Below are 26,401 nucleotides of genomic sequence, written 5' to 3' on the forward strand. Positions count from 1 at the left end.
GCGAACAATTTAATCTGATTCCAAACATAATACTCTTATGAACCGATTCTTTTCAGTGAATTAAAAAACATAGCGGCCGTAGTGTCCTTTCAGAAAGATTTTCTAGTTATTTTGAGTGAGTCAAAATAACTGAATGAATTATTAGCTACTAAACTGGTCGCGCTGAATCTTTCTGATTCAATGAAAAAGAGCCGGTTCATTAGAGTCATTTGTTTGGGAATCAGATGACACTGATCACGCTTCATAAATTCAACGGAATGAAGTGGACGTTTTAAAGTATCAAAGGATTAGTCTATGTCAGTAAAGGAACTAAAGTTTATTGCAATCTGTAATAGATAAGAAGTTTGCCAGAAACCCCGATATTGTCTGTGCGTATTCAATTTAGCTTGAGTATCCTTCCATCTAGTGGCCATTTTTACGTACAGCACCTGGTAAAATAAACTTAATGATTTCCATGGATCCAATTCTAATTCAGACCCACAGAGAATAGTAGTCATTTAAATAATCTCTAATAATAATTCTGATAACTATCACAGTATAGATTATCTAATGGCAACACTTTCAGTAATATATTAGCTTATATCAACCTAGATGAACAAAATCACCCTTAGACATAATCAGTTATGACAACAGCATCAAAGAATATGTTTATTAACATTATTTATGCTGCTTTTATATCTGTGATATCAAAACAGCAAGGCAGAATAATTGAGTTTAGTAAAAAACAAACTGTCATTGTTATAACATGTCATCTCACTCCCCAAATTTCAGTTGCCTTTCTTTCTGCTGTCCGTGGAGTTCCCTAGCCCTGTTCCTCATCTCCTCTGCTTTCTGTTCATCCTTCTCCGTCCCATCGCCCAGTTTGTACATGCGGCTGGCATTGGAGCAGCCCCACACGTGTCCCAGCTCACAGGCTCGCAGGGCATACTTTAGAGCCGATGGCATGTGTTTGTCCAGCCCTGGAGATCCCTGGATGAAAAGCGTGCTCAGGTTGAAACAGCTGGGGGCGAAGCCTCCTTCACACGCCTTCTCGTAATACTGTCGGGCCACCTGTGCGTCAGTACCCCCCTCCACGCCTCTCCCGTCATGGGCCAGCAGAGCTACGTTGTGACAAGCGTCCACAGACTTCTTCCCTTTGGTGTTGCATGCCTTCATAAAGCAGGAGTACGCCGACTTTAAACACTCCGTCACCCCACCTGAGGTCATAAGAAGTTGTCAGTTGTTCAAATGTCGGCTGTGGAAAGTTGTGGTTATTAGAGTGTTGCAGTCGTGACGTCAAAACCCGGAAGACGTATTCTCCACTGGCTCCCTTGAGATTTTGCTCTGGGCTATATATATATATATATATATATATATATATATACACATACATGTATTTCAGTTTATGAGTAAAATAAGGTCTGTGGTAAACATAACTTGACGATATTTGGACGTTGTGTTGTACAACATAAGCTGCTCAAACTCACACCCCAAATGTTCTGATCAAGTTACTTATTAGAAACGTTTCTTATAATAAAGATTGCAGTTTCAAAATTCAGGTTTTCAGTATGGGTGTGTGTAATTTCTTTTGTAGAGCAAAACTCACAATTATCGTCAGGTTATGTTTACCACAGACATTAGTTTACTCATAAATTGAAAAACCCATAGGAAAATCTCGAGGGAACCAGTGGAGAATTAGTCTTCCGGGTTTTGACGTCACGACTGCAACACTCTGTCAGGACATAAACGTGCAGCATCTGATTACATTCTAAAATGTTTTTCATATAAATTTCATATTAATTTAATTTTTAATAATCATTAATCAAAAAATATTTTATAACATTAACATTATTAATACTTATTTAAATTAGAGGTGGGCATAGATTAATTTTTTTAATCTAGATTAATCTCACTGGAATCTTGGAATTAATCTAGATTAATCTAGATTAAAATGGCTCATTTGAATTCTGCCGAAGGCATTCAGAATATGTGTGCTACCCAAATAATGTCTAAAAGTAAGTCTTTGAGAATAGTTTGCCTCGCATAGGGATGTGAATTTCTGCCAAAAATGCCATTCGACAATAGAGGAGCAAAAGTCGAATATCGTTCAAAGAAAATTATAAAAGAAAATAAATAAATAAAACGCACAATTACAATGACAGAAAGGGAGGCCAATTTCATCTTTAGCGATTTGTCATCAAACAAACTGTTTATTAATTGAACAAGTAACATGTTTTCATCGTTTTTTTTTTAAATATAGTAACTTAGGCTAATTGGAAGAAGAAAAAAATAATAAGCACGATGTAGCTACAGTCCGTTTTTCGCATCGCCAAACCAGATGCTCGTTAGATCGAAAAATAATGTCTTATGTCATAATGATTTTATGTGAACCTGCCTTTACCGGCAATAGCCTCCTCCTTTTTAAACAAACTAGTTTCAATCAATGTAAACTATTCGTGTGACTATGCCCCAGCGCAATACACACACATTTCATTTCATTTCATTTCATAAACTGTACACAATAGTAGCTTATTTATTTTGTAGCCTATAAATTAATGTATATGTCCAACGGATAATGTCATAGGCTACTTGTTAGTAGTGCTATCGTGGCGTAATAATCTGTTTGGTTGTAAAATGTATTACCTGAATGAAATGAAATTGAATGTATCGTCCTGTGGAATCATTCATTCACAGACAGCTTACGAAGATGTTCAACTAATAAAGATCTTCATCGCTGGCAAAAAATATGATGCATTTGCAGATTTGCTTTCACTAGACTAAACTGTAGCTCTTGGTGTTCTTAAATCTTCCTGTTACGACTCCGTGTCGAGTGTGATTGAACGCGCTTCAGTGATTCAGTGCGTGAGGAACTGAACAGAACTGATTCGCGAACCGATTTAGACAGATCTGCCAACTTGTTTGATGAAGTCTTTGAACAGAATCGACCCAAAAGAGTGATTCATTTGTAAATTGAGCATCGCTCATGCCCATAAAATACAGCGCGCTTGGAACTCATTTAACAACATGTAAAGTAACGAGAGGAACGATCGCCCAACGTAACATGTAAAAGTATACACCTTGTGTCCCTGAAAGGAAAATACCCTGCTGCGCAATTTGCACGAAAATATAACGATATTCGAAAAAGCTATTTTATGATCCCAACCCAACTTTGAGAATAGATTAACGGCGATATTTTTTTATCGCACGATAAGATTCTCACGTTAACGCAGCACGTTAACGCCGATAACGGCCCACCACTAATTTTTAATATATAATATTTATATGTAATCTTCACACACACACACACATATATATCTATATATATATATTCCTTTATACACACACACACACACACACACACACACACACACACCTAAAGGATTATTAGGAATACCATACTAATACTGTGTTTAACCCCCTTTCGCCTTCAGAACTAACTTAATTCTATGTGGCATTGATTCAACAAGGTGCTGAAAGCATTCTTTAGAAATGTTGGCCCATATTGACAGGATAGCATCTTGCAGTTGATGGAGATTTGTGGGATGCACATCCAGGGCACGAAGCTCCCGTTCCACCACATCCCAAAGATGCTCTATTGGGTTGAGATCTGGTGACTGTGGGGGCCATTTTAGTACAGTGAACTCATTGTCATGTTCAAGAAACCTATTTGAAATGATTCGAGCTTTGTGACATGGTGCATTATCCTGCTGGAAGTAGCCATCCTCTGATGGGTACATGGTGGCCATAAAGGGATGGACATGGTCAGAAACAATGCTCAGGTAGGCCGTGGCATTTAAACGATGCCCAATTGGCACTAAGGGGCCTAAAGTGTGCCAAGAAAACATCCCCCACACCATTACACCACCACCACCAGCCTGCATAGTGGTAACAAGGCATGATGGATCCATGTTCTCATTCTGTTTACACCAAATTCTGACTCTACCATCTGAATGTCTCAACAGAAATCGAGACTCATCAGACCAGGCAACATTTTTCCAGTCTTCAACTGCCCAATATTGGTGAGCTCTTGCAAATCGTAGCTTCTTTTTCCTATTTGTAGTGGAGATGAGTGGTACCCGGTGGGGTCTTCTGCTGTTGTAGCCCATCCGCCTCAAGGTTGTGCGTGTTGTGGCTTCACAAATGCTTTGCTGCATACCTCGGTTGTAACGAGTGGTTATTTCAATCAAAGTTGCTCTTCTATCAGCTTGAATCAGTCGGCCCATTCTCCTCTAACCTCTAGCATCAACAAGTCATTTTCACCCACAGGAGTCAGGACTGATGCATACTAGATGTTTTTCCTTTTTCACACCATTCTTTGTAAAGCCTAGAAATGGTTGTGCGTGAAAATCCCAGTAACTGACCAGATTGTGAAATACTCAGACCGGCCCGTCCGGCACCAACAACCATGCCACGCTCAAAATTGCTTAAATCACCTTTCTTTCCCATTCTGACATTCAGTTTGGAGTTCAGGAGATTGTCTTGACCAGGACCACACCCCTAAATGCATTGAAGCAACTGCCATGTGATTGGTTGATTAGATAATTGCATTAATGAGAAATTGAACAGGGGTTCCTAATAATCCTTTAGGTGAGTGTATATATATATATATACACACACACACACACACACACACACACACACACATTTTATAATACGAATTTATAACAAGAATTTTATTTGAAATTTTATTTAAATTGATTTAAATTACTTTTGAATAGATAGATAGATAGATAGATAGATAGATAGATAGATAGATAGATAGATAGATAGATAGATAGATAGATAGATAGATAGATAGGTATTTTAGAGGATTTACATATATTTTAAAAATGAAAATAAATGTTAAAAAATACTTTAAAAAAATGACCAGTTACAAAACAGATTTGCTTTGTCGAAAATTATAAAAGAAAAATAATTGAATGTCTAAAATATTTTAACAACCTTAATAACTAAGAGCAATTTCAGTTTATCCAGTAGGCTCACATTAAGATTGGGTCAAAATAAAGACAGAAAATTAATTATGCTAGAATTAGTTAGAATTTCAAAAAATGATACTATTTTTGGCAATAAAAACAAATAAAACTTTATAATAAACGTTTTTATCAGGGACGTGCACAGGGGGGTTGCTCAGGTTGCCCGGGCAACTGCCCGTATGCCCTTCTCGACTCACGTTGCCCTTCCGAGGGGGGAAAAAAATAAATTAATCGTACAATGGATGCAGAATTTCACGTAGGCATAGATTAAAAAAAAAATCGCAAAGCCTCATTCACTTCCATTCAGGCACTGAAAGTGAAAGTCAGTAGGGGAAGGGCAAACTGTTTACGTGGCTGCAGTGCTGCACGCGACCAGTGTAGCAGTCGTTTCTGTTCCCTACCGGAATTCCTGTTCCCTTTACACAATCATACTACAAATCATGCGTAGTTGCCCAGTTACCATACGTACCATCAGAACTGAATACGAGCAAGAAGCACAACTGAATGTACGGGAAGCCAAAAGGTTAAAAAAGGATTGTATTTTATCCAGAAATCTATGCGTTTTTTATTTAATTTTTTTTTATTAGAAGCGAGTTTTTCCCCATCTGTCAATTCAATCCAGATTATTTATTTTCAAATTAAAAAAAATATATATAATAATTAAAAAACAATAAACAATAATATGAGGAACTCTTTTTCTCATGTGTATTTTGGTGACAATTAACAATATTGTTAATACATTTTGTATACTGTTTACAAAGTTGTATATCATAAACCTGTCATCTCTGACATTTTGCAATCTTTATAAATAATAATAAGACCATAATATGAGGCATTGAATTTGGACATAAACACGGTCAGATAAGGCAATTTGTATGGGCAAAATTCAACTGAATATATTCAGACATAATACAAAAACTATGAAACAAGTGCAGGATTAATTCAATTCACAGAAATATTACTGGAGTGTGAGAACCATTTTATTATGTCGCAGTGTAGCAAGACATTTAAATGTTGCGCCAATGCTTTTGACCTTTTTCGCTTTCCGTTCATGATTGAGTGCTGTATTTCAGTTTTTTACTTTGTGTATATATATTTGAATAAAGACCCTGTTATTCTCAGTCCCTCATATAGCCCTTGAGTTTTTTTTTTTTTTTGGTAGGGGGGGTGCCCTTTTTTCAGGTCAGAGCAACTGCCCCTCAAAATTCCTGTGCACGTCCCTGGTTTTTATTCAGTATTTTACTAAATATTGGTTCGTGGGAGGGATTTTTCCTAAACTGTCTTTACCTTTGCCGGTGACATGGTAAGCCCCGAGCTTATAGCAGCTCTCCCCATGGCCATTCACCTCACAGTTGTGCTTGAGAACCTGGGCTGTGGCCTCATAGTTCCTCTTCACACCCTCCAGGTAATCCGCCAGCCTCTGACACCCTGTGAACCAGAAGAGGAACAGATGAAGCTGTGTGTGTGTGAGAGAGAGAGAGAGAGAGCAGTTCAGCACCAGCTCGAGAGGGACAGCTCCTCCTCCGACCTTCAGGATCCTTCTCCCGGTGACACTGGTAGCTGTACTCCACTCCTAAATTATCCAGGAACTGCTTGACCTCCTGTTCGTCCTCAAAGTTAATCAACCCGGCCATGTGCTCATCGATCTCCGAACACTTACATACACCGGTGGAATGTCTCACGTCAAGCTACTTTTGACCTTGCTCACTGATTAACTTAGTTGTGCAAAAACTTACAGAATAGTGAATGACATAAAGGAATAATAAACGCGTCAGTCTAAGATATAGCAATTAATTTAGCTCAATTTAGACATGCGTTATTAGTTATTCACAAATTATGAAACCGTTTCTGCACGGTGTGCTAACGTTACGCATGCACTGAAGCCAGTCAAGATCGCTTCCTACTTCGCTCAATGTCACCAACGGGCTTCCGTAGGTCCCGCCCACTGGCCTGTCTCATCGTGGTATGCTTTTCCTTTTATATAATTCACTCCCACATTAATATCAAGATTTATTGTATATTCAGATTTCTATAAAGTGTAACATAGCATTTATGGATATAAAATGTAATTTAAATAATATCTAAACTGAATTATTAATAAATAAAATGAACGAATATCATAACTAGCCTATCACAAATGATCGTAGACCTAATTATGTTAACCAAAAACTACATTTACAAAATGAGAATAGCATAAAATAAAACTGATGCTGTATTTTGCTATACTAGCTTAAATTAAATAGGGGAAAAAACATAAATATATCCTTTAAAAACTAAAGAAATAGCATCGTAAACAGAGGAAACCATAAAACAACTGAAGCAAAAACAGGGCGTATTCAGAATGTTGTTGGATGACAAAAAAAGAAGCTTTTTTATCCATTGAAGTAAGGTTGAGACTAAAGTTAAGTAATGTTAAGACTTCATACACTTACAAATAATCCATATTTGTAAGTGTATGAAGACAAAAACGTACTTATCTGTATTTAAAAGTGATTTTCTTTGTAGATATTTTCCTTCATTAAATGCATTCAATTGAATGAAGAGTTAACAGGGCTGCATATATATATATATATATATATATATATATATATATATATATATATATATATATATATATATATATATACATTTATTTATTTTTTTTGTGTGTGTGTGTGTGTGTGTGTGTGCGTGCCTTAATTTATACTGTTTGTTTTGTCCCTTAAAGTTACTAATTGCATTATAAAGGTATTTCTGGAAAAGAATGTATTTCTAGAAAAGAATGCTTATTTATAAGTTTTTCATTGTTATGAGCCTACAAACATTTTCGTTGTGGACATGTAGACTATTTACTCTAGTCGTTCCTATATTGTTGAACTAATGCAAATACCATAGACTGTAAAAAAAGGCAAATACACATTTAAAGTTGATCACCCGTAGGCCCCGCCCCCTCTGACGCAGATCCGTTTCCCGTGTGACGAGCTTGTTTACTTGTCAAGACCTGTCTATGGTCAAGACGCAAGACGTCGCTGCCGTTTCCTCCCCATATAAAAACCCGTCAAAATATGCCTGACAGCACGTAATGATCGAGGCTGTCCATCAGAACACATCCGTTTCCTAGAGAGCAATGCGAACGAGCAACACTTGCTACAGTGGATTTATAGCGGCCTGTGCACTTTTAAATACCAACAAATAGGATCAGCAAATGTTTGAAGACAGATGTTTGGAGGCTAGCAGGCTAAGAAGCTAAAGAGCATTTAAATCGGATTGTGTTTGATCTACACCTCAACCCACCTGCCATTATCCGCACAAGAGGCTGTTTCTGGCATTTGAGGCCGTCATGATCCATATTTTGGACACCGTGGTAAGACTTTACATGTCACACATGTGTATGTAGCAAGCGTGTGCAGTTCACTAACGTTAGATGATTCACATGAATCATATTATCTGCCTTATGTTAATCATCCTAAAGTACTGTAGGTCATGCTGTTTTTCAACTTTGATGTTTGTAGTTGATCATTTATGGTCATAAATAGTGTTGTAATAGGGATGATTGACTGTCAAAGACATGCATATAAGTTACATTGAGGTTAATGTTTTCTTAGTTCTTTAGTGGGCTGATCAAATTGTAGGTGCCAAAAATATATAGGTTTAAACCCCTACAAGAGGTGGTGATCCATGATCTATAACCATTGAGAAAAACACTAACACTATCAAGGGCATTCTTCCTATATAGTGTACTAGGTGTCCATTTGGAGACTAGATGGGCTTTTCGATTTTTTGATGCCACAGATCACCAAATATGACCTTCCTCATGCAAGGGATGTCTGTCCTAAAATTTAAAAGGCATCTAAATATTTTCGTGTACTAAAACCTAATTTATACTGACTAAACTTCATGTAATCTTATATAGTGTACCAATTTAAAATAATATTTTGAAACTAATTAGCCTAGTATCTTTTAAGTTACACTACGTTTTATTTTCTACTCACTATAGAAGTGTTATGTTGTTCCAAACCCGTAGGACTTTCGTTCATCTTCGGAACACAAATGAAGATATTTTTGATGAAATCTGAGAGCTTTCTGTCCCTCCATGACAGCTAGGCTACTCAACTGTCAGAGTGACACTTCAGAAAGTTCATAAACAGATCGTAAAACGAATCCATATGAATTGAGCGGTTTAGTCCAAATTTTCTGAAGAGACACGATCATTATATATGATGAACAGATTGAATTTAGGCTTTAAGATAATCTTAATCTTTTTAAATAGTTATTTATTTTTACACTTTTTATTTTCTCTAGCACTCCCTGTCTCCAGTTTAAAAATCAATGGACAAGTTCAATTATGCAGAAGTAAAGAGTTTGTCTATCCACCACCACTGAAAGTAAAAACGCCCGCATTCCCTTGTTGCTTGTTTTCAATCTGACACATCAAGGGTTTATTTCATCGCCAGTACATCCAGTACCATAGAAAAGAAAGTTGTAAGAGATATGTCTCTGATTTGATGTTGAGCTCTGAGTCATTTTGTTGTTGTAGGACGAGGCGTCCCCGCCGTCTCTGACCGATCTGTGCATGTCTCTGGTGAGCTCCAGGCTGGAGCTCTTCTGTGAGATGCGTGATGACGGCTCTCTCTCCTTCCGTGAGCCGCTGGTCTTCCCGCAGGAGCTGGCCGACCAACTGCTCTGCAAGATGGCCACTGAGGGTGAGTACGAGCCATCGTCTGTGTCGAGGAATGTTTGACTAATTAAAAATGACATTCCTGTAGAACACAAAATGCATAATTATTGTTTCATGTAGTATTTTAAAAGGATAGTTCACCCAAAAAAAGAAAAGTTGTTTTAAACCTGTATGAGTTTGTTTCTTCTGCTGAACACAAAAAAGGTATTTTGAAGAATGTGGATAACCAAAAGTTGATGGACCCCATTGACTTCTATAGTATTCTTTTCGGTCTCACTTTATATTAAGTGGCTTTAAGTACTTTGTACTTACATTGAAATAAATAATTTGATACAATGGACTTATTGTGTACATACATGTTTTTACATTGTACTTATATTTAAAAAAAATACCTGCATGTAATTACTAGCAACCGCCTAGAAACCACCCAGAACACCCTAGCAATGCCTTATTAACCACCTAGAACACCCTAGCAACCGCCTAGCAACAACCCAGAATACCCTAGCAACCGCCTAGCAACACCATAGGAACCACCCAGAACACCCTAGCAATACCCTAGCAACCATCCAGAATACCCTAGCAACCGCCTAGCAACACCATAGCAACCACCCAGAACACACTAGCTAGCAACCACCTAGCATCCACCTGAACACGTGAATAAGCCATATCTCAGCACCAGAACATTGTACAGACATGTTTGTTGGCTCATATGCAATCATGTACCACACCCTAGCAACCGAGTGGCGAGTTTTGCCACTGCAAGCACCACTTCACATTTTCTTCAGGAATTGAACATTCTAGTTAATGTATGTAATTACACAGTTGACCCTTCCCTTTACACCTTAACCCACCTTTAAACCTACCCATACCACACACATCTGTCTTTAACCTTACCCGTATCCCATCTCAATAGCAGCAAAAGTGTTTTACAATACAACATGAACACAAAAAGTACATTGTACTTAGTTTTCAATAGTACTTACAGCCACTTAATATAAAGTGGGACCTTTTTTTCTATACTATGAGAATCAATGGAGACCAGCTTGTCCCGTGCCGACACTGTTGCATTGAGTCCCACAGATCTCTAAAACAGGCCTCCTCATAGTGAGTGTAATCAAATGAATGGATCTTAAATTCGAAACACTGAACATAATGGATTCTCTTCCAGGCCTGTTGAACGACAGTACGGTGGGAATCTTCCGGAGCTGCCAGCAGTTCCGCTTGCGTCACGCCTGCATCCGCACCGCTCGAATCTCCGCCGAGGCCTTCCACCGGGCCCTCTGCCCCCACCGCCTCGTGGAGCTGGACGCATCACGGGTCAACGCCGACCTCACCATTGCCGACATCCTTCGAGGTCTCTCGTCCAACAAAACCCTGCAGGAGGGCCTGCAGCGGCTCGTCCTGAACGGCCTGACCATGTCTTCTCTTGAGGAGCCTAGCCGTCGCTGTTTCAGCGCCATGCAGGGTTTGCGCGCACTCAGCGTGTCCAACGTCGACTTTTACGACTCCGGCTTGGTGGATGTGTGCGCACTGCCCCGCCTCGAGAGTTTGGATATCTCCAACACCTCGGTGACGAACCTGACCCCACTTCTGGGGTTGAGGAGCAGGCTACGCTACCTCACCATGCACCAGCTCAAGAGGCTGGAGATGACCACCGCTCAGCTGCTAGCTGTGCTCAGTCAGGTCAGATATCCATGCGTTAGAATTTGTAATGTTGAGGTCAATGAGGGCATTTTTGTCGCTTTCTAGAAACAAAGTCATATGTCATTTTTAATGTCTCTAAAATGTTGTGTAACCATAAAATAAAGAGTAAAGGAGTCTTTGAGGAGTCGCACCACATGACATTTTATAACTGTAACTAACATTGCTTTGTCATAAAGTCCAATTATCTGATATTTTAAGATACTTATACACTTGACACATAGTCATGATGAAGGTCTGTAGGGTTTAGGGCGGCACAATATTAGAAAAAGAACTGACATTGCGATATTTTTTTTTTCTGCAGTATATTGCAATATGGAAAAAATGCAACGGGGAAGTTTCACCAGATGTCTTGAATGGCTCAATTTGGAAATAACAAGTCATAGTAGAACGATTGAGGTGGTCTTGTAGGAGAGTTCATATGAAAAAATTAGATTTTACTCTGAAGATTTTTTTTTCTGAGTGCAAACCAAAATTTTAGGGCTGAAGAATTTTGGAAAAACTTGGGTTTACCCAAACAAGAACCAACTCTTTCAGGAACTTTAAAGTCAACAGCTCAAATAACCTTCCACTATCATAGGCCACATTCCCACTGACCCTTTTTGACCCATTCAATATGACTGTTTACAGATTTATTATTTATATTATTAATAATATAGTGATTATTACTTGGTAAAAGTATTAAACAAAATAAGACAAAAATGTAATACTATTTTACTTAAAAATTGTATTTAATAAAATGTTTATTTTATAGTACAACTGTAAAATGACTATACTAATAGTTACATCTCAATTAATTTTCTATTAATTATATAATAAGCAATGAAGCTGTTTTGTTTAAATATTTTAAGAAATAATAATAAAAAGATTATGCCAAACCTCATAATAACATCTTTTAAGAATTTCATTATTGTTTTTCTTTATTATTATTATTAGATCAGAACAGTTTTATCACCCAGACTTTTTTGTCGTCATGCTGCAAAAGATAATTTTAAAAATGAATTGTAGTACAGAAATTGAAAACATGCTCATCATAGAAGTGGTGTATTAATATATAAGCCATCGTAGGTGTGAATTGTATTTAAGATGTCCTTTTTGAGCAGAGGTCTGAACTTAAATGGTTGTAATTCATGACATGAATGTTTCGCAATACAGAACTAAGGTTGGTCTCTTTTTAAAGGCAACAGCAGATTATTGCTGAAGTAGCACTTTCAAAATGAAAGTAAAAATGTTGTAGAAGTTTGTTTATTCTAAAGCAAATGTACTTTGTACTTTGTATTTTGTACAAAATGTTTGACCAAATAATTGGGATTCTAAAATTGCTAGAAAATCAAAGCCTTATCACAAAAATTTAGCCTACTAAAATGTTTTAAAGTACTGTTTCCATGGTAATGCAATGTCCAATTTCACAATAATTTACACAGGATGAATTGAGTGTTTAGGCTTTCAAATGATACCTATTTTATGATGATTACTAAAATAGTGGTGCAGGGATGACATCAAAACCTGGAAGACTTATTCTCCACTGGTTCCTTCAAGATATGAACTAAAGAAAAAGTACATTATCAAAACCCATAGAAATGAGTAAAATAAAGTAAACATAACTTGACAATACTTTGGTGTTTTGCTCTACAAACTAAATTCCACACAACCTTATCGAAAACACAAATTTTGAAGTTGTAATTGTTTTAAAACGCACGTTTCTAATAAGTAACTAAATAAGAATGTTTGGGGTGTGAGTGTGAGCAGTTTACTTTGTACAACAAAACATCCTAGTACCGTCAAGTTATGTTTACCACAGACCTTATTTTGCTCATAAACTGAAAAAAATACATTATAAAAACACAGGAAAATCCTTAGGGAGCCAGTGGCTAATTCGGATGTTTGCATGACAATGATGATTTTTTTGTTTTTGTGTACAGATGACAATGTTGTCAAAAGGATCCCCATTCACACAGATCCATGAAAAAGACTAAAAATGCTGTATTCTTCCAGGCCAGTAGTCGGCGATGTCACTTTGTAAAGAAAAACTACACTCCTATAAACTGAGCACGTAATACGCATGTGCATGACATCACCTTTTTCACAAATTTTTGTTTTTGTAGTTTACATGGAGACGATAACAGTATCGTTTTTTTTTTTTAAAGCTTAAACTTTTGAAAACTGGTTTCAAAGTGCGTGTTTTCAGGCCCCCAAAACACCGTTGTTGTGTAAATGAACGGCCAAAACGTTTTTAGTTGAAAACGGTATCATTTAAATGGCTCCTTAGTCTACCAGGATTCGACGTCATCCCTGCAGCACTCTATATGTGATAGGGACACCAAGTGTCCTGCTACAGGGCCAGACAGTTAACATTATGTATTTTTGAATATATGAACAGACAAAAACATTATCATCATCACGCTAATTCGTTGACTCATTTATAGCCAAGAAGTCCTTTGTTTTGCTTCTGTGTGATAATATGATTGTATATTAGGGCTGCACGATTAATCTCAATTTACATGAAATCGCACTTAAATCGATTTGGCTGATGCCCATAGGGATTCCCTGGAATGATGTGCATTATTGTACTTCTGCGGTGGGGCATATTTTGCGTGTGTGTGTGAGACGCCCTCTGGTGTTCAGATGGAGCAGCATTTACTACCGATCAGCCGCGCTGCACTGACAAGCTCCGCAGAAAATAATCACAGCCTTTTCCAAATCGCGTGTGGTTTCAGTGCGATTAAGCGTGCAGCCCTATTGTATATGTACAGCTAAAGCACATTATTTTTGTGTTTCTCCAGCTGGAGGGTTTACAGCACCTTGATATCTCAGATGATAAGCAGTTCACATCAGACGTGGCGCGGCAGCTGCTGGAGACTCCTGGCATCTTGCCTCAGCTGGTGTCTCTGGACGTGTCTGGCCGCAAGCAGGTGACCGATACAACGGTCAAGGCTTTCGTGGAGGCGAGACCGGGCATGACCTTTGTTGGTCTGCTGGCCACCGATGCTGGATTCTCTGACTTCCTGTCTGGAGAGGGGAGCTTAAAGGTCGGTGCTCGCACACCACAGCAGGATCATTTCAAATGGGGGTCATAAGTGTTGTAAGTGTTTTTCTGTTTCTGCAGGTGACTGGGGAAGCCAATGAGACCCAAATCTGTGAGGCGTTGAGAAGGTACAGTGAGAGGGAGGGCTTTGTTAGAGAGGCTCTCTTCCACCTCTTCAGCCTCACTCATGCCATCGAGAAACCACGACCTGACATCCTGAAGGTACGCACTCATCGAGACCGCGAGACGAATCCAAGTTCACTGCATTTTTCCATATCAACCCTCACGTCTCTTCTCTGCCCTTCTGCAGTTGGTCGCGTTGGGGATGAAGAATCATCCGGCCACATTGAATGTGCAGCTGGCAGCCAGTGCCTGTGTGTTCAACCTCACCAAACAGGAACTGGCCTTTGGAATCCCAGTGCGGCTCCTGGGGAACGTCACACAGCTGCTACTCGAAGCCATGAAGACCTTCCCCAACCACCAACAGGTTCGTAAAATAATGCTGAATCATCAAGTGTGGTATAGAAAAGTCTGTCATGTTTAAATACATTCAATATTGTCAGAGAATTTCTTTATTTTCAGTCAGCAAGACAGAAGTACTGAATTAAAGTAGTAATAGTATCTGTCCATTTGCTGTTGTTTTTTTGTTGTTGTTGTTGTTGTTGTTGTTTTTTCAGAACAGTACATACACATACTTTGAACAATTAGGGAGAGATAAACTTGTGCATTACAAAAGAGAATTTTATTTTGACCGTTGAAATTGGGATTTAAGTACATTCAAAATGTTTAATGGTAGAGTTACAATACTTCTACAGCATTTACTAATATTAGTTAATCTAATCATTTATTAATACATTTTTACGATCAAAAGTTGAATCTGTTAAAATTAGTTAATGGAGTGTTTAGCATGATAATGAACCTTTTCATTTACTAACAGTATCAAGGGTTGTTAAATCCTGTAAGAGTTTCTGTTAGTTATTGCATTAACTATTGTTAACAAATGAGACCTTGTATAGCTATATTTATATTTTTGTTTAAAAAAAAATGTTTTAAATTGGTTCATTGAAAGTATAGTTTGAACGGTCCAACGTATACCAGTTTTGTTTAACTAAAACTATTAAACATCCTTTTGGTTAACTGAAATAAAGCTGACATAAAAATATATAAATATTGATGAAAAACTTAAACTAAAAATAATTGAAAATCAGAAATGTAATAAAATTACTAAAATAATTTAAAGCTATAAAGAGTTCTTTAAAAAAAACAATTACAACAAAATTACTTAAAGGACAAGTTTGGTGTTTTACACTTAAAGCCCAGTTTTAAGATCGTTTCTGATGAAATAGAACGGTTAAGATTGAAATTTGGACACATGCTGCTGTCCCGAGAATATTCAGTTTTTGTGTTAGCACCACCACCACCTCCACAATGGTTTCATAGGGGCACTGGAACAATATCATTCATAAAACGTATTAAACTTTAGTTTACAAAGACGTGAAACTCACCAAGTGGGCTGGGGTGTTCACTGATATGCTCACACAAAAATCGCTGCAAAAGATGCTTTCCAACAGGTTTTATCATAGTTTTTGTCCAACTCCATTGACTTGTATTGGATGTTCTGTGAGGTACGGTATTACTCCGCCGACGGAAATGGAAATGGGTTTGTTTGTATTCTCACTGTAGTCTTCCAGTCGCGGTATCGTAGGCTACGCTATCCAAACATTGGCAAAGCTGCGTTATCGCCACCAACTGGGCTGGAGTGTCTATTATTCAAGCTCTCAACGGAAGAATGTCCGGTTGTGAGACGTTTGGAAAAATAGGTCCACAGTTTTACAACGAATGGTAAAACACCTGTTGGAAAGCATCTTTTGCAGCGATTATTGTGTGAGCATATCAGTGAACACCCCAGACCACTCTGAGTTTCACGTCTTTGTAAACTAAAGTTTATTGCGTTTTATGAATGATTGTTCCAGTGCCCCTATGAAACCATTGTTGAGATGGGAGGGTGCTAACACAGAAACTGAAAATTCTCGGGACAGCAGCATTTGTCCAAATTTCAATCTTAACCGTTCTATTTCATCAGAAACGATCTTATAACAGGGCTTTAAGTGTAAAATACCGAACTTGTCCTTTAAGCTTTCATCTTTAGATTTTCAGTTCTCATTTTTTTTTTTTTTTATTCAAAATATTACTTAATAGTATATAAATAATACTAAAATAACATTGACTCAAATACTGTTTTTACTAATGAAGTATAAATCCATCTAATGACGGTCTTCAGAAAAATTAAATGGATACTTTAAAAGTGCATTAAAATAACACTGCTTGTGATATAAAATTACACTGTGAATATCAAAATCATTAGCAATATATTTTGATTATTCAATATTTATTGTCTGGCCCTTATTCAATATTTATTGTCTGGCCCATCCACTGGTACAGTGGTATTAATTCGATTGAATGATATGTTGAATGATATGATGAATGTATAATGTAGTCACTTGCATGATTGTCAACACTTCTACAGGAAGTATCTTTTCAACAAGACAAGAACTGAGAACATCAATTTGATTTTTACTTGATCTTTCAGTTCCCCATGATGATACAAAATATCTTTTTGAGAATGAGGAAAAGACAAAGAGAGGGATTTGCATGTGTCAGTTATGATTTCCCCTTTAACAGCAGTTCTGTTTTTGGTTGTGTACAGCTGCAGAAGAACTGCCTGCTGTCTCTCTGCAGTGATCGAATCTTGCAGGAGGTTTCCTTCAACAGGTAAACGTGTGTGTGTGTGAGATCAACAAACCACCTCAAATACACTTTCACACGTTTCATAAACCATTTACAATGCCGTATGGTTCCTCAGAGAATTGATTCAAAATTTATATCTCAATATGGCTTGGTCAACTATACAGTACGGATGAATTACAGTTGTATTGTGGCATTTTCTACACCAAAATATAATAATCACTCTCTTGAGTTTTTGTCTTGCTGTGGTAATATAACACACACTGAAGTAACACTGAGAGAGAGAGGTAACACTTTGAAATTTGAAGTAATTTCAAAAGGAAGTGTAAATATCTGATTTGAATGACCGGTGTCGTCACTCAATATTTTGCTGGGTTTGACTGTTGCTTTTTGAAATTACTGTTCGTAGCTTGAGGTCAGTTCGATTTTGGAATGTTTTTGAAAGTCTCTTCTGCTCACCAAGGCTGCATTTATTTTCCTTAGAAAAAAAACAGTAATATTGTGAAAAATGTACTACAATTTTAAATAATTGTTTTCTATTTTGTAATTTATTCCTGTGACGGTAAAGCTGAATTTTCAGCATCATTACTCCAGTCTTCAGTGTCACATGATCCTCAGAAATCATCCTAATATGCTGATTTGATGCTCAAGAAACTTTTATTTATGTAGATTATTATCAATATAGCATAATTTTGTGGAATTTTTTTTTTTAAATTTGTTCTTTGACCAAAATTTTTACTAGCACTTTTGATTAATTTAATACATGTAGAATCAAACAGTTCTCTTAATATAAGTCAACAGTTTAGTTTCACCTTCTCATTCTTAGGACTGATTCTAAAATTAATTCAAGCAAAACATTTCAAATGAAAAGTGGTGAGGTTACCAAATACATACTTTCAGTCAAGTGTGTCCAAACTGTCAGTGTGTAGTCTTGGCGACCGATTTTAAACATCACACCAGTCTATCTGGGTCAATTTTAACGTTTGTTTTTCAGGTTTGAAGCTGCCAAGCTGGTGATGCAGTGGCTGTGTAACCACGAGGATCAGAACATGCAGAGGATGGCCGTAGCTATTATCTCCATCCTCGCGGCCAAGGTGAGAACAGGTTTAACCGTAGAGAGGTGTGAAACGTGACCTGGGAGGCTCCCAGAAAACATCCAGAACATTCTCTCACAGCGATGCATTGTGAAACGCGATATGATAGACGCGAGACGTGCAGATTATGCCTGTCACGTCAGAATGCGGAGGTCAGAAGAGTTTATCTGAGCTGCTCTCATGGAATGTTTTTGTTTCTTTGTTTTTTTTTTTTAAATTAAAAGTTTTGTTAATGCTTGTTAACCAAAAACCGGCTGCGAAAATTATTATAATTTTTTTTAGAAAATGACGACGTCGAAATGGTGAATGTTTTGGCATATGACAAATCCATTTCTTTTTTTAATACTGTTGTTACCCGTTTCACATGCAGAGAGATTAGCCAATCAAGTGTCCATGAACGTATAGAAGTCTTAAAGGTACAGTAGCAAATATCAAGCAATTTGTCTGAACACAAAATAGCTGCGTGACACAACACAATCACATGCAATTAGAACGTACAAACATGTATCCGATGTTTAATATACATTACGTGGAGAGGGATTTTGGAAGATTTTACCCTGTGAAATGGATCAGAAATAAAACGAGCAACCAGACATTTTGATTTTGATTGCTCGTTTGTGTATGGTTAGAAATGCTGATTTACTGGCCTTTCCACTATCTCGTATTTTGTTGCACAGACCCTTCAAACTGGTCACGAAGCAGCTGAAACCTTCCACTTATTCACCATGATAAAATGAATAGATAATGAATGTTGGTTTTCTAGGACTAATCAATGTAAATAATTATGTACTGACATGACATTATTATTCATAACTGCCCAACCATCATAGGTTACTCATCCTCATGTCGTTCCAAACCCGTAAGACTTTTGTTCATCTTCGGAACACAAATGAAGATATTTTTGACAAAATCTGAGTGCTTTCTGTCCCTCCATTGACAGCTACCACTTTGACACTTCAAAAAGTTCATAAAGAGATCGTAAAACTAATCCATATGAATAGTCCGCATTTTCTGAAGAGAAAAAAATCGCTTTAAATGATGAACCGATTGAATTTAGTCTTTTATTTATTTTATTTTTGGGTGAGCTAACCCTTTAAAGAATAACATTTTAGTGGAAGAAATATTGGTAACTCTTCTCATGGTCTGTCAGTCTAGCTGCAATAGTTCAAATATTTCTATGCAACCAGTTCAAATGATTTGAAAATTCCTCTTGATCGGCATATGTATATGATCGGCACTCCACGCAGCTCCTGTACTACTCTCTATTGGAAATGAAGGATTTCGTTTGAATGTCTTCCTTAACTTTACTCTTTGTTTGTGTGTTTCTTAAATAGCTGTCCACTGAGCAAACTGCACAATTGGGAGCCGAGCTTTTTATCGTGAAGGTATGGGAGATTTGTCCCCCCCCCCCCCAGTTAGCACTTGTAACACCTGTACAGTGTATACTTATCTCTCACACACTCTTCACATCATAGCAACTCCTGCACATTGTGCGGCAGAAGACGTGTCAGGGTACCGTTGACGCCACGTTGAAGTTCACACTGAGCGCTCTGTGGAACCTCACGGATGAATCTCCCACCACCTGCAGACACTTCATAGAGAACCAGGGACTAGAGCTCTTCATCAAAGTACTCGAGGTAAACTCTTTTCAAACCTTTTTATACAGTTTTTGGAAGAACGTAACTGTAATTTGTTAACGTGATCGGAAGTTCTAATTTTCAAAATGTCTGTTTTTTTCAGTCCTTTCCATCAGAGTCATCCATTCAACAGAAGGTGTTGGGTTTACTGGTAAGAAACAATGTATTAAGTTGTAAATTGTTTACACATATACGACTGTTTGGGGTCAGTAAGATGTTTCTTTTAAGAAAATCTTCTTTTTTTCTTTTTAGTAAAGAGGCATTAAATTGATTGAAATTGACAGTAAAATCATTGGTACAAATTTATGGTACATCTACATTTCAAATAGTGCTGTCAAATCGATTAATCTGTGTTTGTGTGTGTGTGTATGCATATTTACAAACTTTTATTATAGATCGGATTATCAATTTCAAAATAAGCTGTTCTTTTGACATTTCTATTTAAAGAATCCTGAAAAAATGTATCACTGTTTCCACAAAATATTAGGTTGCACAACAGTTTTCAAGATTGAAAATAATACGAAATCATCATATTAGAATGATTTCTGAAGGAACTCTGAAGTCTGGAGTAATGATGCTGAAAATTCAGGTTTGATCACAGGAATAAATTACATTTTAAATATATTCAAATAAAACATTAAATGATTAATTTCACAATATTAATGGTCTTATATATGCAGTCTTGTTGAGCATAAGAGACTACTCGAAAAAAAAAAAGCTAGGGATGCACGATATATCGGCCACCAAATCGGCTATCTGTTAAATATAAATAATTATTGGCATCGGCCAAAATGTTCATATCGGTGTATCCCTACATTTTTTTTGAAAAATAAATAAACATTTAAAATCTAACTTTTGAACATAGTCTGTTTGTCTATATTTTAAGTAGCATATAAAACATATCTGTAGCAATGTTCAGGGAAGAAGGAGGCGGGAACCGGCGAACAATCAAAATAAACCTTATTTAAAATAAAACAGACAAACCAAAATACCGCCAGCAGCCCCTCGCGGACGACTGCTGGCTACCGAAAATAAATATAACTGCCAGCAGCTCCTCGCGGACGACTGCTGGCTAAAATAAAATACAAAAACAAAACACAACTAAAATACAGGCCTGTTCCTCTCTAGATCATCAACGTCATCGCTCCCCTTTTATGGTTCCGCTCCTCCATGAGAGATGCGAGACCGGTGTGCTTCACAGGTGTTCCTCATTAGCAATCGCACCACCGGCCTCGCGGCGTTCTCTCACGTCCCTCGGCCGTCCATCGCCCCTCACAGGCCGGGGGGCACCCACGAGCCTGTGCCTACTCCCCCCCCCCCCCCCCAGACGGCAGACGGTAGGAGTCCCCCGCTCCCTGCTCCTCCCCTTCGCTGGTGGACGGCAGCAGGCTCCGGCCCACGGCGAGCGGCGGCGACTCCTCGTCTCCCTCCCGGATGGCAGCCGCCCCTCCAATACCCAGGCGGCCAGCAACGAGCTCGACTGTCCCCCCGGCAACTCACTCCAGCGCACCGCCTCGAGCGTCCATGGCCATGAGTCCCCCGCTCCCTGCTCCTCCCCTCGTTCGGCGGATGGCAGCAGGCTCCGGCCCACGGCGAGCGGCGGCGACTCACGCACCATGCTCGATGGCACCGCGGATTCCCCACAGCGGCGAGGACTCTCTGACAGCGCGTTCCTCCCTCTTCCCGGGTTTCGGCACCAGTGTAGCAATGTTCAGGGAAGAAGGAGGCGGGAACCGGCGAACAATCAAAATAAACTTTATTTAAAATAAAACAAACAAACCAAAATACCGCCAGCAGCCCCTCGCGGACGACTGCTGGCTACCGAAAATAAATATAACTGCCAGCAGCCCCTCGTGGACGACTGCTGGCTAAAATAAAATACAAAAACAAAACACAACTAAAACACAGGCCTGTTCCTCTCTCGATCATCAACGTTGTCGCTCCCCCTTTATGCTTCTGCTGCTCCGTGAGAGATGCGAGACCAGTGTGCTTCACAGGTGTTGCTCATTAGCAATCGCACCACCGGCCTCGCGCCATTCTCTCACGTCCCTCGGCCGTCCCTCGCCACAATATCCAAAATAAGATTTTTTTCTTTTTTTTCCTTAAATAATTCTAAAGAGGGAAATGCATATTCCAGTGCTGTGGAGAATTTGAATTGAGGCGAGTGATTCTGGAGCTGTGGGCAGCACTGATAAAATGTCTTCTCGTGTCAGAGGAAGCACTGCTGAGGGATTATGCTAATAGTGTCCCTTAGTTAGAAAGTATAATGAGGCCATTTCATTTTGAATTCAGTGGTATTTTTGTATCCGAGTTCCCCTGTGCTATTGTACTTTGTCTATCTTGTATAGTTCTGAATGTTTTGTGTGCTTGTGAATTCAGAATAATATCGCTGAAGTGGGGGAGTTGCACGGTGAGCTGATGGTTCAAAGTTTTCTGGATCATATCTGCTCTCTGCTGCACAGTCCAGAGGTGGAGGTCAGTTATTTCGCTGCTGGCATCTTGGCCCACCTCACCTCACGGGGCGAGAAGGTGTGGACCCTCGACATGTCACTCAGGAACTCACTGCTGGAGCAACTGGTGCGTGCTTGTGCAAGTAGAAGTCAAAATTGCTTGGGTATTACATCAGAGGTCTGAGTAAATGGCTTAATAATCATGTGTCTCTCGCAGCATTCAGCGATTCTGAAGTGGCCAACGCCGGAATGTGAGATGGTAGCGTACAGGTGAGAAATAACACCACAATAAAATATTCTTTACTGTATGTGAACCATGGACAGTATCAAGTACCTGAGCTCTGCTACTGAAACCCAAGACCAGACCTGACAAACTCTCTGATGTTTTTATGTATACCTATGAACATGTTATGTGGAAAACGCAGTTTAACTTGAAGAAATTATTTAAGAAGTATATCACTATTGTACAGTGCAATGTATTTCTCAAAGAAATAATAATATTACAGTTTATTAACTTCCTTTCCCCGCCATTGACGCAATTTTCTGTCATTTATGAGAACACTTCACCACCGTGGACAGAATTTTCCAGCTTTCTTTTGATACATTGCATGTTCAGATATTCATACAACAAAAATTAAAAATGATCAAAAATGCTGATGGCTGGCAACTTAAAAAAATTAATTAAAAAAGGCTGGCAGGGAAAGAGTTAAACACTTTTTTTAAGGAATATTATTTGTTTTTTCCATGTTTTAATTGAAAAGGTAAACCTGTTGTACAGCACTTTGACAAATTAAAGATTGTTCACATTTTATTTTATTAAATAGAAAATGCATATAAAAATAGTTTTATGTACTTTTGATTTCCACTTATTTTGATAACTAAACTGCATTAACTCAAAACACAATGCAGAAAAAATGTAAGAATTTCGGGTTCTTATAATCAAATATAATCTGGTTTGGGCTCAAAATTGATATAAAAATGTTTAAATAAAAATATTATATTATTATTATTATGAATTCATATCTTTTATTGTTTAAATATTTTATTAATATTTTTTTCTATTTTTTTTTCAAGGAAAAATAGTGAATAGGCAACCTTCAGATCATGTTTATTTTCAACTAACTACAAGAGGTCAAACTGCATTATACAGGAGGGCTTTTCTTTCAGTTTATTTTATGATTACTTATATTTATTTATTCTAAAAGTAATTAACTATTATATTATTTATTCATATTTTTAATTATATTCGTATAAGTTTAGGTTTCATTTGTATTTGTATTTTTTGGGGGGGGTCGGTTCTATTTTTTTATTTAGTAGCTTTAATTTATTGTTTTTTTTACATTATTTCCATTCAACTTAAAGGAAAATTGGCAACTAAACTTTTTTTTATCTAATATTCTATATTTTATTTCAGCTTTAATTAATGAAAACGACTTTCAATAGATTTAGTTAACAATAACAATACTGGTGTCAAGTCTGGGATCTTTACCTAGTGCCATTTATGCACTATAAAGATTGATTTCTAGTATTAAAATGAGATGACGTGTCTGGTGTGTCTTTTTCAGATCGTTCAACCCTTTCTTCCCTTTGCTGGAGTGCTTCCAGACCCCAGGAGTTCAGCTGTGGGCCGCATGGGCCATGCAGCACGTCTGCAGCAAAAATGGTGAGATCAGCACCCTAGACCCAACGCTTCTGAGCCCAGAGACATTTTGTGTTGTTCATTTTAATTTCCCATTCTGCCGTGGGGGAAGCAGCGGGGCGGTACTGCAGCATGTTACTGGAGGAGGGAGGACTGCGGCAGCTAGAGGCTGTGATGTCACATCCCAAAACCCACGGCGATGTGCTGCTATTGGCTGAAAGCATCCTAGACAGTTTACATCGCCACAGAGCACGCACAGGATACGCAGGCCCGGCAAAAATACACACCCTTACAGGTACGTGTCCACAGACAAACAAAAGTGCTTTTTGAAACGCAGAACTGTTCCTTTTAAATTTAAAGGGATAGTTCACCCAAAAATGAAAATTCTGTCAATAAATTACGACTTCCATTCATCTTCGAAACGCAGATGATTTAATAAATTCAAACAAACATCATTGGCTCATGCTTAAGCTTCCGTTTACCAAATTTTAGTACTCTGGTCATTCACTGATCAATGTTTCTATGTGTATAAAAGCCCAAATGAAGTCTGTTCATCATATAAAGCGATCGGTGTGTGACCAAAATCTCTCAAATTTCATCAAAAATATCTTCAGCAAAAGTCTTATAGGTTTGGGATGACATGAGGGCAAGTAGATGATGACAGTATTTTCATTATTGGGGGTAACTTTCAAAAGTTCTTTTTGAAAGCTTGAGTGTTCATTTTTATATCTGGCATAAGTTTTTATTCTAAATTTCTCTCTGTTTTCCAGAGAAAAACATTCCATGACACGGTTCTTTTTGGTCAGTGGTCTCTGGATAGGATGCTGCAAAAGTTTTTTTTGTACGTGTATGTGTTCACTCGTGCCCATCCGTATGACAACGATACTCTGCCGTTCTTTCTCCAAAGAGGAACGTGTGGATAAGTTACTTTACATATGTTTGCACATGACCGAATCCGTTATTTATTTGAAATGAGTCTCTGTGATCTGATGATGTTTATTTAGACAGGCAGCAGCTCAGAGAGTGTGTGTTTGTTAAACATGATTATGGATGTGAGCGTTTATATATCTGTGTGTGTGTGTGCGTGCACGTCCACGTGTACTAAGAGCATGTGCATCAGAAAGCTACTTATGCAAATTCGGATGAAACTCATAAATGAAATCATTTCATTTATGTGACAGATTTCTGTCCTATTCGGCATAAAATGCAATATACTCGGATACAGTTGGGTTACGTGGATATACATGAACATATTTAATAAGTTTGAACTGTTTGGTAAAATTCCGTGTGTGATCTGTAAGATAACGCTTGTCAGTGCATGAGAGCTTTAGGGATGAAATCTATTTTTATACACAGTATATCAACTGTGGCAGATTGCAATGTTTAGTATGGTTCTTTTGTCATATTGCACGCAAAGTATTACGATTTAGATTCGAGTTTGTTTTAAAAATGGTACAAAATGGACTGAACACCTAAGCTGAAGATTCCTCAACAACCCAGAGCTCTTCAGGAGCCGAAATGATCAACGGAACGGGCGGAGATGAATAAAATGCATCTTTATTGCCATGGATCTGTTGAGGCAAAGCAGGAACTTGTCAATAAATGGATTGCTGCCTTGTAAACCATTTGGAGAAATCAAGTAACGGACTGTGACGGCAGACATATAAAAAAAAAACGGGTAAAAAAAACACAGATAAATGGCACCTTGTTTAAAAAAAAAGGCAAGAGGAAGACCTTAGCTAATATTTGTTCTGATCATGGCAACTTTGGAGCACTGGTGATTTGCCAAAAGTCATTGGATTTGCCTTCTTACTAAACATATATATATAAACTTAAGTTTGATTTAATTTAACACAGATTAAGCTTTTAAACTGCAGGTTCAACTTTTCCTGTTTGAAATTGCATTTAAAAACGATACACCGTTTTGTTCCAATGAACTAAAGAAGCTTTTTTTGTATATAAATGTTTCATTTCCCTGGATGTGTATCCTTGTTTTTGCAGCATGGATTTGGTTTTCTATTCGTAACTGGGCCATGAATAATGATGAGATGCTCCAACAAATATGCTTTGTTCCAGAAAATCTTGTTGAGTCATGCAGATGTTCTTGCAAATAGCATGCAATATAAGTCCTTGTTATAATTTGGACTGTAATTCTAATTTTGTTGAGTGTTTGGCAACTTTGGCCAGGTTTATACAACTGAAATTCATCACAACACTGCCTGTTTTTGGATAAAGATTCGGCGCTAACAATTATTGAGGTTAAATTGAATCTACCGCTGTGTAAATGGACCAAATGACCTCTGGGTTCACTGAACTCTTCAGACCGAGTGTGGAGAATCTCATCATGTATGTGGATTTAGGTTCTGTGCTGTACTACAGTTATCTTCCTCACGCAGAGTGTGGATTGAGCAGCAAAACCAGAGGAAGCTACAGTGTCATACTGCTGCTCGGATTCCTGTTTATGCAAAATTGTGTTTGGGGAATAAAGAATGTAAAACCCC

The 26,401-nt window shown here is 37.9% G+C and overlaps 2 protein-coding genes and 1 long non-coding RNA gene across 5 annotated transcripts in view; 2 read left to right on the forward strand and 1 right to left on the reverse strand.

The window, feature by feature from the left end:
* The window catches only part of LOC143729317 (uncharacterized), a 591,772-nt gene extending 589,650 nt beyond the window's left edge, over positions 1 to 2,122 (forward strand). The window contains exon 2 of the long non-coding RNA XR_013199976.1: positions 2,000 to 2,122. This is a non-coding gene — a long non-coding RNA (uncharacterized LOC143729317). The remainder of the gene's footprint in view (positions 1 to 1,999) is intronic.
* coa7 (cytochrome c oxidase assembly factor 7) lies at positions 618 to 6,885 on the reverse strand. 2 transcript variants are annotated; one of them, XM_077220505.1, is made up of 3 exons: positions 6,481 to 6,885; positions 6,240 to 6,380; positions 618 to 1,196 (listed from the first exon to the last, which is right to left on the reverse strand). In XM_077220505.1, exons 1-3 carry the CDS (start codon positions 6,584 to 6,586, stop codon positions 754 to 756), a joined length of 690 nt encoding a protein of 229 aa, XP_077076620.1. In that variant the 5' UTR covers positions 6,587 to 6,885; the 3' UTR covers positions 618 to 753. The 2 variants fall into 2 exon arrangements, with proteins under 2 accessions (XP_077076620.1, XP_077076619.1); XM_077220504.1 differs by having other exon boundaries at positions 6,451 to 6,885.
* Positions 6,886 to 7,896: 1,011 nt separating this feature from the next.
* On the forward strand, positions 7,897 to 26,401 carry zyg11 (zyg-11 family member, cell cycle regulator). Of its 2 annotated transcripts, none has more exons than XM_077220475.1 (16): positions 7,897 to 8,295; positions 9,469 to 9,634; positions 10,778 to 11,292; positions 14,094 to 14,339; positions 14,417 to 14,557; positions 14,646 to 14,822; positions 17,043 to 17,107; positions 18,075 to 18,174; positions 19,509 to 19,559; positions 19,650 to 19,811; positions 19,915 to 19,962; positions 22,191 to 22,388; positions 22,479 to 22,531; positions 23,827 to 23,924; positions 24,016 to 24,195; positions 24,671 to 26,401. In XM_077220475.1, the coding sequence occupies exons 1-16, from the start codon at positions 8,272 to 8,274 to the stop codon at positions 24,685 to 24,687; spliced, it is 2,241 nt and encodes a 746-aa protein (XP_077076590.1). In that variant the 5' UTR covers positions 7,897 to 8,271; the 3' UTR covers positions 24,688 to 26,401. The 2 variants fall into 2 exon arrangements, with proteins under 2 accessions (XP_077076590.1, XP_077076589.1); XM_077220474.1 differs by having other exon boundaries at positions 7,921 to 8,295; positions 24,013 to 24,195.

Source organism: Siphateles boraxobius, unplaced genomic scaffold (genome assembly GCF_051911475.1).
Source record: "Siphateles boraxobius isolate OS27281-9 unplaced genomic scaffold, OSU_SipBor_1 8, whole genome shotgun sequence".
Taxonomy (NCBI): Eukaryota; Metazoa; Chordata; class Actinopteri; order Cypriniformes; family Leuciscidae; genus Siphateles; species Siphateles boraxobius.

Coding starts and splice junctions, on each gene's coding strand:
- coa7 (XM_077220504.1), bottom strand. CDS start 6,586: ATGGCCGGGTTGATTAACTTTGAGGACGAACAGGAGGTCAAGCAGTTC. Junction 6,381..6,450: donor GAGCTGTCCCTCTCGAGCTG/GTGCTGAACTGC, acceptor TCTGGTTCACAG/GGTGTCAGAGGCTGGCGGAT. Junction 1,197..6,239: donor TTACCATGTCACCGGCAAAG/GTAAAGACAGTT, acceptor TTATGACCTCAG/GTGGGGTGACGGAGTGTTTA.
- zyg11 (XM_077220474.1), top strand. CDS start 8,272: ATGATCCATATTTTGGACACCGTG. Junction 11,293..14,093: donor TGCTAGCTGTGCTCAGTCAG/GTCAGATATCCA, acceptor GTGTTTCTCCAG/CTGGAGGGTTTACAGCACCT. Junction 17,108..18,074: donor CAGGAGGTTTCCTTCAACAG/GTAAACGTGTGT, acceptor TTTGTTTTTCAG/GTTTGAAGCTGCCAAGCTGG.